This window comes from Sinocyclocheilus anshuiensis, unplaced genomic scaffold (assembly GCF_001515605.1).
Source record: "Sinocyclocheilus anshuiensis isolate Anshui unplaced genomic scaffold, SAMN03320099.WGS_v1.1 scaffold659, whole genome shotgun sequence".
NCBI classification, from domain to species: Eukaryota; Metazoa; Chordata; class Actinopteri; order Cypriniformes; family Cyprinidae; genus Sinocyclocheilus; species Sinocyclocheilus anshuiensis.
The window spans coordinates 171,804-183,901 of NW_015549698.1; the positions used below are offsets into that span (position 1 = coordinate 171,804).

Below are 12,098 nucleotides of genomic sequence, written 5' to 3' on the forward strand. Positions count from 1 at the left end.
TGTGTGTGTGTGTGTGTGTGTGTGTGTGTGTGTGTGTGTGTGTGTGTTTGTGTGTGTGTGTGTGAGTTAAACTAAATACAACCATTCAAGAGGTGACAACAATTTGTACAATTTTGAAAAAGTCATTTCTCAAATACTTTTTGAGTACTTATTGTTATTTTCCTTTATTCACTCCAGGATTTGGGAATATCTCACCTCACACAGAGGGTGGACGCATCTTCTGTATTATCTATGCCCTGTTGGGAATTCCTCTGTTTGGGTTCTTGCTGGCAGGAGTGGGAGATCAGCTTGGAACAATCTTCGGAAAGGCAATTGCTAAAGTGGAGGGCATGATTGATGTGAGTTAAAGCAGTTTTTACTTTGATATTAAGTATTAGCTCAGTCAGTACAAAACCATTTTACATTTATGACTTCAAAACAATTTTAACATCCTGCGGGATTTGAAAACTGATACTTTTGAATGTTGCCGTCACATATACAGCTTCATGTGCATGAGTTTTCTAATTTAGTAGGTTTGCTCGGTAGCTCACTTGCACTTGAGTGATGAAGAGCTCCTGCACGAACTCCGTGAAACTACGGTTCGACAAAACAGCTAAAATCCGCATAAGGAAGTTAAAATAGCACGGCTGCACCAACAAATGCATTTTTATATCATTTTTGCATTTCACTGTCGGGTAGGTTTAGGGTTGGGTTTGGTGTATGGGATATATTCCAACACGATAGAGCATTAACCTTTAGCGACACTCAGCCGCAATATGTACCTCAAGCAGCGTAATAAAAACGCAGCAATTCGTGATTACCTGCAAAGTTCAGCTCCAACCCTGATCAACCACACATGAACCAGCTAACTGAGATCATCATGAGCACATGATTAATTCCAGACAGCTGTGTTGGAGCAGGACTGGAACTGAAATCTGCAGGTAGGTACGGTAAATCTCCAGGAGCAGGATTGTGCATCCCTGAAAAGTGAATACACCTGTGATCACAGTAATAATAGTGAGTACATCTGAGATTTCCTAACTGCATGAACATGGTGAGAAAATGGGCTGTGTCTATCAATGTCTGTGTTGTGACATCCTCCATAGAGGAATTGAAATATCTGATTGTGAGACTTCACAAGCCATTTCATTAAAACAGGTCACATTTATCAAAGTGGACACTTCAACTAGAGATAGGTGATAGATTTTTCATTTAATATGTAACACAATAACTACTGAATATTAAACTATTAAAATGAGTGAGACAGAGAATGAGAACCATCAGAAATATAAATAAAATATAAATCGCTGATTGAGATATGTGACAAAACCTGTCCCACAATTTAATCTGCTGTTGCTTTTTTAAAATACCAGTTTAAAATAACACACTTTAAAATTAATCACACATGATAACTAGAGTGTTCTTAACACAAATGTTCCATTTCGTCTTCTTTTCATTTAATTACATTACATTTTAATTACTCCCTCTAACTCCCCCATCCTGACAGCATAATGCAATACCTATTAAATATTTATTTGACTTAGGGCACTGCATGCTGAGGGTCCTTAATATTCAATATTTCATACTGCCTCATTTTTACAATTATATTTATAAACATCTAGTGGTTTTGACAAGGTTTTGACAGGAACAGGCATTTGTAGTCTTGAATCTGAATATCCTCTGTATTCTGTATTTCACCTGCTATGAATTCAGTAATGTCATATAGGCTTTCCATGATTATAAGTGGGTCGTATTAGTAGTTAGCAGCATCAGGGTCACAGAATGCATATTGCATATGGAAATCCTGCTGACATTTATCTTTCATGAAGCCAGTAAACCGTAAACCAGTCAATGGAGTGATTTGTCATACCGACGACATTCTTGTCTTCAGGCAAAACAAAGCCTGCCAGGGTTTTGACAAATATTCAGTCAGTGGGTCTCACACTAAATGTACCTTACTACATTTTTACCATTCATTTGTGGTATAAGTATGGATATGGTCGAACCTCAGAGACAGACCTTTCGCAGGCTGAGAGAGGACCTGAGTTCACCAAAGTTTGCTACAGATGCATTCTCTTGTGGGTTAGGTGCTGTCTTGACACAGAAACGATATGATGGAAACCTGTCACATACATATCCAGGAGTCTGATGTATACTGACAACTGAAAACGAGTCAGTGGCAGTGATGCTGGAGTGTGAAATACTTGTTTCTTATCTACAAGTTCTACCCTTCACTATACTTAGTGACCATAAATCTTTCAAAAAACTTGAAATGGGCTTAAAAAGTCAAGGCACACTTTCTCTCCGGCTGACTAGAAAAGCATGCTTTGAGTAACAGTATCAGTATAATAGCCAATGCCTTATTGATAGGTGAGGGCAGAACTGGCATTGCCAGATATTCTCCTGCTAATGAGAAAGACTTGTAATTCCAGTGACTCTACAGAAAGGAAAAAAAAGAAACAAAAAACTTGATAGCCACCAACAAATAATGTGTTGAGCAAGAGTTCAGCATATTCAGCATGGTGACCCGCAGTGGTGGCAATTAACAGGGGCTTGTGGCAAAATGCCCACAAATTTAAGATAATGCGTCAAAAAATGCCCCTGCACAACTAAACAATCTATTGCAGCTATCGTGATTAAAATGAAATGTGTGTAAATGAAAAGTGTCTAAGGCCCTGTCCACAAGAATTTTTAAAACCGCAGCTTTTTCTACGAGGTTAGGCCGTTCATCCACACGCAAACGCAGCACCAGGTCACTGAAACCGAACATTTTTGAAAACGCCTGCCAGGGTGAAGATTTTCAAAAACTCCGGTTGCAGTGTTATCGTGTAGACAGCGAAACCGGAGTTTTTGGCTTGTGACGTTGGAGCCTGCGCTGTTATCTCCGCCTAAACTTTTTCAGGCTTCTGATTGGCCAACATGGCTTTATGGTTAAGATTATATCGCCACCTGTTGGTTTGGCATGCTCTTGACAGTGCTTCATAGCATGCGTTTGCGTTTTCATGTGGACGGAGATTTTTTTAAAAATGGAAGAATGAAAAACCTTAGTTTATAAAAATACCCGTGTACGTGTGGACATGGCCTAATTGCAGAATTACATTTTGATTCACGCACACTGCAACAAATGACTTTTTCTGCATTTTTTCCCTTTTTTTGCAGTGTTGAGCCTTATAACCAATTACACACATTTCTGTTGAGTTTAGGAATGTCATGGGCAATCAGAGATTATATTGAGAGGTGTGCAGATTAGTCAGCACTAAAAACCCCAGAGTTGTTGTTGTGTGCACGCTCACTGACTGAACTTCTTGTGCTTGTGAATTCCGTAATCATAAACAACACAGTGCAGATACTATGTAAAAAAATGTGTAGCTTCACTGATTATAACGGGAGTTTTTAGTATAGGAGATCATGATCCGCACTCACGAGAACAGTCTTCTTTTTACGTTTTATTTTACATTCATCACTGATGGGAACAGACACAAACGTTTCAGCTCAAAGCCTTCCTCAGTGTGCAAAGCAATTCAATCCCTCCACCCACTTTTCAAATCACTAATTATATTGACGTCATCATTCATTAGCCAATATTCAATTACTAAAATCATTCAATCATTTCCATTTAAATACTGGACAATTTTCATGTATATCCACAACACAGATAATCACATCCACTAGTACACCACATAGTACATCCGTGACGAAAACAAGAATTATCCAGGATCTCGTTCTTATCACTATTATACAAGCCTGCAGTTTAAATAGACAATCATCAGTATCTACTCCACCAATTGACTTTAATTATAACGAGAGTTGTTGCATAACTTACTCTAGACTAGACTAACTTCATGGTGTTTGTCTGGGAAGCCAGAGCCAGAATATATGACAAGCCGTTTTCCCAAAATGCAGACACAAAACAAAAAAATGTATATGTATTCTGTTAATCAACATCAATCATTATTACAATATCAAAAACAATAATCGACAATAATGATTTTTGTCATATTGCACCCATATTAGCTCCTGTTTTTAAATGTATAATTTAGATACAATTTTAAACAGTCAATTATTATTGGCAACAGTTTAAAGTACTATTTTGATTGACTGAAGTAATTGGTTAGATTTAACATTAAATTTAACATTTGACATTAATGACAACACAGATACACTTATTAAGGTGGTAATAAAAATTGCTCTCACGGATGTAAAAAATGCTCCTGGAAATCAACTCCAGGGCGGGAAAAATGGCCCCTTAATGGAAAAGTTAATTTCTGACCCTGGTGGCCTGGTATATCAACAAACAATCACCAAATGGTTGCGCAATGCCACACATGTAATCAGCACAAACTCCCTCACTGTGAACCACCTCTACCTACTTCTTTTCCAGCACTTCCTTGGCAAAAAAGTGGACATGGATCCCTTTGAGTGGGAAAAGAAAACATACCTGCTCATACTATTTCTCCAGCTATGTAGAGATTCTACACAGAAACACTACAGGTATATCCTCAGAATACATGGTTAAGAGCAGTCAAAAATCTTTTGCACATCCTGGTGGTCATTTCAGACAGTGGACCTCAACAAAGTCGTGCAGATCTCTGGAGCATGGCTTTTCTTCATGCTCTACACACCAAAACCCAGGGAGGATGGATCACATATAGCTAGACCTGTAAGAATGGAAGTAAGCACCAGGCAGTGAATTACAATTCATCTAGGGCTGAACGATTTTGGAAAATAATATAATTGCGATTTTTACCAATATTGCGATTTAATATGCAATTATTTTTTAAAGCTGTATTATTCAACAAAGACAAGCTATAAATCATTGTATAGTATATGACCAACACAATATTAGATAGATTAAACATAAATGTTCTTTTCTGTATTTTGGTCGTGCCCCCCTTTAAACCTATAAAAAAATCTGGCGCCCCCCCTTTCCCCATTCCACCTCAGACTACCAAATAATTATGGTGTATTATGTTTATGTTTATATATTATGGTATAAACGTTATGAAAAATTAATGCTTTTTTAATTACCTACAGAGGAAAAAACACCTGCATCACTTGAAACATTGAAAAATAGCATAGAGAGAATAACTGTTATTATTATTATTCTCTCTCTGTTATTTATATTTTGTGGGTTTCATGCTGTCTGCTAAGGCATAGGACACACACACAGGCTTTCCTCCTCACCAACGACATTAAACACTGTGTCTACACCGGACGCGAGCTGCAAAATACAGTAGAACCCATTATAATCAGTGACGCTGTGTACACTGGATGCGGCCCGATATTAAACTGATGCCTTGTTCTATTTAAGACATACTGACACAAAGTTAAAATGATTTGCAGCAGTCGCTTTGTCGTGTCCAGTGTAGAGCTGTTGCGGCGCGACGCGTCAACTGTAGTGTCTGGTGTTCTGTTGATTTGTGCTACCCTGTCAGATTTTGCTACCTCCGATTAAAACAGTGGGTAGTACAATTCGACAACGAAAAATGCTACCTTGTAAAATTATGGTTTATTAACGTCTACACCTACCACAACCCTAAACCTACCCTTACAGTAATTCAAATAAAGTATGCCAATTGCACGCTCCCTCAAAACTTGCGACATCTGAGGCATTGTGCTGTGTGATAAAACTGCACATTTTAGAGTGGCCTTTTATTGTGGCCAGCCTAAGGCACACCTGTGCAATAATCATGCTGTCTAATCAGCATCTTGATATGCCACACCTGTGAGGTGGATGGATTATCTCGGCAAAGGAGAAGTGCTCACTAACACAGATTTAGACAGATTTGTGAACAATATTTGAGAGAAATAGGCCTTTTGTGTACATAGAAAAAGTCTTAGATCTTTGAGTTCAGCTCATGACAAATGGGGGCAAAAACAAAAGTGTTGCGTTTATAATTTTGTTCAGTGTATACAGTATATACATATATATATTATTTTAAGGTCAAAGTCTTCAGTAATGAAATGCACCATAACACTGTTACCGTTACCGCTTGAGTAATTTCAATGTGCCAATTTGAAGTACGTTCATTATATACGCTTTCAAACATTTCCGCGTGTAGCGTGCCAGGGTTGCCAGGTTTTCACAACAAAACCTGCCCAATTGCTAGTCAAAACTAGCCCAATCGCGTTTCGAGGGGGGTCCACCGGTAAAAATCGCGTTCCAGGGGGTAAAATACATGTTTTTTGGAGGGGTTCCCCAAACCGCGGACTTGGCAACACTGTAGCGTGCCAACTTGATGCTTCCTCTGAAGACTGCTTAGATGTGTTCGACTTGAAGCAGCGCTGCTCAGACCGATCGGTGTGTGTCATCAAAGTACTGCGAGAGCTATAAGAGAGCGGACGTCTCCTTATGCTTTCTCTCGCCGTACTTTGATGTCATACACTGATCGATCTTCAAGTCGAACAAACCTTTTTACTCTCGCGTGTCACGTGACCGAGTGTAATCGCAGCCTCTGCGATTGAAAAATCGTGTTTTTTTTTCATCGTGGATATTATCGCAAATGCAATTAATCGTTCAGCCCTAAATTCATCACATCACATTCAAGCTGCATCGTATGTGGTACAGACAGAGAGGGGTACCTACTGCAAAGAAACAGAAAGCATCTCCACCCCATTTACAAACCTCCTGATAGACTGAACTTATTATGAAATTAAATTAAATGGAACTATAACGGGGGGGGGGGGGTTTAAGAAGTTTTTAACAATCTTGACAAAAATGTGTTGTGAAGAAAAAAAGGGTTCAAGTTATATGAAATGTTGCACTGAAAATAAAAGTTGCCATAAGTGAAAGTGAATGCATTACATAGATAAAAGCGAGGTGTACAGATAGGGACTGCAATACCCAGAATGCATAAGTGAGGTAGCGTACGAGGAGGTGTACGAAAGAGAGAGGAAGGAAAGAATAAATGGTGATCTGGGGAGATGCACACAGGTGCCGGGAGTCCTGCTTAAAGTCATTGCAGAAATGATAACAACCAACTCCATGTAAAATGAAACCGCATTTATTTCATTAGCTAAAAGATGTCTGGAGTCATTGTCTCATGTGAGTGTAATGATTTTTCTCAAAAGTGTTTTCCATTATGCGTAAAGCGTTTTTAATTACCAAAAAATTGGAGTGCATCCCAAAATGAGCAGAACCAAACCGCACTGTAGTGTACAAACAGTAACATTCATTTCAGTTACACATACAGATAATCCTCAGCATTATGGAGACATGGTTATGGGCTAATTTAGGTAGTTTGCTAAGGTTTAGCCTGAGAACCCTTGACATCCTTGCCATATCTCTTCACCAGAATATTGTAGAAGACATAAAGTCAAGTCAAGTCAAGTCAAGTCACCTTTATTTATATAGCGCTTTTAACAATACAGATTGTGTCAAAGCAACTGAACAGCATTAATTAGGATTAGCTTGTGTAAATCCTAGTTACCACGGGATGTCAATCAGATATAACTGCAGTAAAAGATTATGAGATGCATTATTTGAATGCTTGGCCAAAGAGATGTGTCTTTAATCTAGAAAATTGATTTTAAGATAAAAAAATTAGACGACAAAGAATTAACTTGACGGAGCTCAAACTCAAAACACACGGCAGCAACAAACAGGAAGTGAAGTCAGTGCACACGTAGAGATGGGCTCTTTTTATTTGGGGCAGTGTACTCAGGCTTTTGGGGCCCTTGCCCTATCACAGCATCACAGTGTCTAAGGGTGTCCAATCCTGCTCCTGGAGGGCCAACATCTTGCAGAGTTTAGCTCCAACTTGCTTGCCTGGAAGTTTATAGTGCATCGGAAACCCTTGATTAGTTTCTACAGGTGTTTTTAATTATGGTTGGAGATAAACTCTTCAGGGACAGGTTTGGACACCTCTGGTCTAAGGCACCGTCCACACGGAGACGCGTTTAGCTGTAAACGCATTAATTTTGTATCGTATAGGCGTTTCGTCCACACGTATCTGGCGTTTTAGGAGAGTGAAACCGATATTTTTTCTGAAACGATGACGTCATCAGCCCACGTCTCGCCCCTAGTCAGACATCGCTACGTCACGTAACAGCAACAAAAACATGAACAAACACTGAACGATTGCAGAATTACAGCGACACATACTGGTCTGGGCCCGGTTGCATGAAAGCCCTCAAGGCTTAAGCTAAGAAATCCCTTAGTTATAAGGTTAAGGGAGCCCTTAGTGAAACTTGGGTTGCAAGAAAAAAGCCTAAGGGTCAACTTAAGGAACCTTAAGGCTGCCATTAAGTATTCCCCTGAATTATTTAAGTGTTCCCTTAAGTGTTGCTACAAAGTCCTTAGTAACCATTTCACCTTAATACATTTAAGGGACCAAAAGAGCTCCCTTAAGTCATCTTAAACTCAGTATCTGCAGAATTTTTAAACTCAAATGTAAGACTTAAGACATTTTTTAAGACCTGCACAAATAAAATATCATATGAGCGTAGTAGGGCAATGACTATTGTAACATATTAAACTGTAAAATGACTGTAAAAAGCATGACTTACAGGTTTTCACAAAACAAAAAGTTTTATATAAATTTTTAAGTAAATGGACGAGTTGTATCAATTTAAACAATTATTATTAATCAATTATTACATTAATTAAATAACAATATAAATATAATTTGTCTTAATTGTTTAGATTTTTATAATGCATTATCTTGTCGATCCACCAGTTCACATTTACAACTCTGCCTGTTTGTAACATAAAAACATGGGTTGATTTTCACATCGGTCTGAACGAAAACAGCAGACTGGATTGTTGAAAATGCACATTCATTCTCTGTCAGCAGGAGGCACTTTCGGAACGGCAGAAATACAGCGGTTTCCCCGGTAATGGCAGTAAACAAAGCAGTGCAGCACATAACTTTGAAACTTGCAGCTCTCATGTTTAATCAACAAAATCTTTGTTTAAAATCATCAAAAGCCTTTTGAAGTTTAATCGCCACATTCAGCCATATCGCAATTCTCGTCTTTCCGGCCCCAAATTTAAGACCCCCTGAAATCATAATTAAGACTTTCTTGTACCATTTAAGACATTTTATGACCTTAAATTTGATACAACTAAAGTTGAGACTTTTTAAGGACCCGCGGAAAGCCTGATTTGAAATACAATGACCCCAAAAAGCTTTTGGACACTTCACCAAAGAACCTTTATGACTTTCTTTCATCTGTGGAGAACAAAAATAAGATATAATGCAGTGTTTTTACCATGAAAGTCAAACTGACTTTTATTTTATGGACAAAAATAGTTAAAACATTCCTCAAAATATCTTCTCGTTCTTCATTGCGTTATCTTCATTGCATTATATAACAAAACATCAAATCAGTTGGCATCTGCAAACAAATGGTGCCTTTTTAACTCATTTTTGCAATGTTTAAACAAATGGTCCAGAGATCACAGTTCATCACATTAATTATGTTTATTCAACTAACATTTAACTTAATTAACTTTTTACCTTAAAAAGTGAGCTTGTAATGTCTATCTTTAAAATAAAAAGTGTGGTTTAATATTTCATTATATAGTGCAATAGGGGTGGTAAATCGAACAATTCGTCATGATACAATCTGAAATCGATTCTCTTAGCCAGCAATACATTATTTGCCGATACCTCAAAAAACGCAATGATATGATTACAATTTGATTAGATTTAGAAGCCTACGATCGATATAGCAATTTATTTTATTTTTTTTACAAAACCAGTTACATTTTTATTACCTCAAAAACGCAAAAAAATTATTTAACAGTCAAACAAGTCATCTAATGTATCTTATTAATTTATAAAAACATCTAGAGATTTTTTTATGCATTGCATCAGTGTATCATATAGTTACTCATTTGATCGATACATCAATCCATATCGATTATACCCCTATAATTCAACAACATTTATATTTATTTTTAGGTATGGCTGAAATGCCCAAATACTTCTTATTGGACGGCTTAATTATGTAAGTGAGAAACAATTGTGTATACAACATGCCTGCTGTTTGGGAAGGCTCCTTTTGACTCTGTTGAGGGTTTTGCGGTTGTAACTCTCACCACCCAGGTGCACTTTAACCGCTCCAGAGTCTCGGGGGTCTGCTGTCATTTGAGGGAACATGTGCAGTGCCTCCTACAGAATGGGAAAGGAGGGAGAGTGAGAGACTGCTAGACATGTTCTTTAGAAAACACAAATCAACAAGTCTTGAGTACTCAAGAGGAACACAATTTGAGTATCACTGAAAGCCAGTGTCACCTGATGCTGGACACTCATGTTGACCCTTCTCAACAGCCTTCGTTTCTGTTCGTTGAGGATACTGTCAATCTTTCTCATGGGTGGGAGATAAAGCTCATCTGAGGACAAAAGGGGAGGAGCCAGTGATAATGCATTGGTACCGAGTTGTTAAATTGAAAAATACCATTACTTTAGATTCACATTTCCGTTCAAAGGTTTGGGGGTGGTAGGATTTTTATATATATTTTTAATATTTTTGAAAGAAGTCTCTTATTCACACGAAGTCTGCATTATCAACACTGAAAGCACTTGTGTTACTTAATATTTTTGTGGAAAATTATACTTTTTTTTTCTTTTTAGAATTCTTTAATGAAAAGTACGTTTAAAAAACAACATTTATTTGAAATCATAACTGTCTTTACTGTCACTTTTGATCAATTTATATCAATATTTAACTAGCAAAAGAATTAGCAAATTGCCAATGTTTGTCTGTGTTTTAGTTGATTAGGTTTGTATTTGATTATGTTCTGTTTATTGTCATAGATATATATACATATCTGTTTATTGTGAGATGTAGTAACTATAGTATCCGAGGCGCCCATTGCCGTATGTTGCCAGAAACTACCGTGAAACGCTTAGTATAAACACTTATGTGAGGGTGACCGTTAAGACGTTTGTTGCAACGCTACTAAAGAAATCCCTTACCTCAGGGATTTTTTCCCCCTCAGGGATACCCCTAAGTCAAATTACTTAAGGACTTTCATGCAACCGATGAAATATTTCTTGAGATGAGGGGGAAAAAAAGATTGGATAGGGAAAGCTCTGGCTTCGTGTGGACGTAGCCTAAGAACAGGGGTGTATAATTGACCTATCGGTAAGCCCCTCCCCTCGAACGCAGATGAGCCAATGGCAGTTGAGTGTCAGTTGCATGGGGACTGGAACTCAGACATCTTTAGGTGTCAGCATCATAGGGAAACATTGGAAGATCCAAAGCTCTCATCAGTTTGATGGCGTTTATGCTACAAAAATGGCAAAATGATGTACCTGTGGTACTTGTAACACTGGTTCCAGGTATCATGAGAAGATAGACAATGCAAATTGGAATTTATTTTATTATTCAACAAATGTCATAGTCTGACCTGAACACCCTAGTAACCACTTACAGCACCCTAGTGACCATTCACAATGTCACATGTCACAGCCTGTACACCCTAGCAACCCCCTATCAACCATTCACAATGTAATAGCAACCACCTTGAATACCCTAGCAACAGCTTAGCAACACCCTAACAGACTACAGACTAGCAAACACACCCTGAAGACTGTTTTGGCACACCTTAACCATTGTGAAGAAAGACCCTAGCAACCTGCTACAATGTCACAGTAACCACCCTGAACACCCTAGCAACCATCCCCAATGTTATAGCATATATATATATATATACACACACACACACACACACACACATAATTAAATCTATAATTATTGCTCTACACGCTTTTAGTCACACTTTCAGTCACGCTTTTAGACACCAAACTACATGATCCATCTAGACTCGTGCATTAGGCTAAATGAACACTTCAGCTTCTCCATATGCAATTTCCTTTGACATTATCAGTGTGATTGTGTAAAAGGAAACTGCATATGGAGAAATCATAGGAAATCATCTCACGAAAATCAAAACGTTGCTTTCAAATGCTTAAAACAGCAAAATGGGCCATTGCGAATGAAGGCCGTGCACTCAGACATGCACACACAGTGAAAACCACTGAAATTAGATTACAGTGCTGCACGCTGGACATGTGAGGGTTTAATGCTGGTGCAGTGCAGACCGGATCACTCGACTGCACCGCTGAAAAGCACTAATAAAACACTCAACGTGTGTGTGTGTGTGCCTG

The 12,098-nt window shown here is 38.1% G+C and overlaps 2 protein-coding genes across 2 annotated transcripts in view; one reads left to right on the forward strand and one right to left on the reverse strand.

Moving 5' to 3' along the window:
* Window positions 1-12,098, forward strand: part of LOC107660545 (potassium channel subfamily K member 2-like) — a 45,205-nt gene that overhangs the window by 24,206 nt on the left and 8,901 nt on the right. The window contains exon 4 of the mRNA XM_016449863.1: window positions 178-338. Within this exon, the coding sequence (XP_016305349.1) occupies window positions 178-338 (161 nt within the window). The remainder of the gene's footprint in view (window positions 1-177; window positions 339-12,098) is intronic.
* On the reverse strand, window positions 9,897-10,339 carry LOC107660502 (proline-rich protein 12-like). The gene is made up of 2 exons (XM_016449815.1): window positions 10,221-10,339; window positions 9,897-10,097 (listed from the first exon to the last, which is right to left on the reverse strand). Exons 1-2 carry the CDS (start codon window positions 10,296-10,298, stop codon window positions 9,930-9,932), a joined length of 246 nt encoding a protein of 81 aa, XP_016305301.1. The 5' UTR covers window positions 10,299-10,339; the 3' UTR covers window positions 9,897-9,929.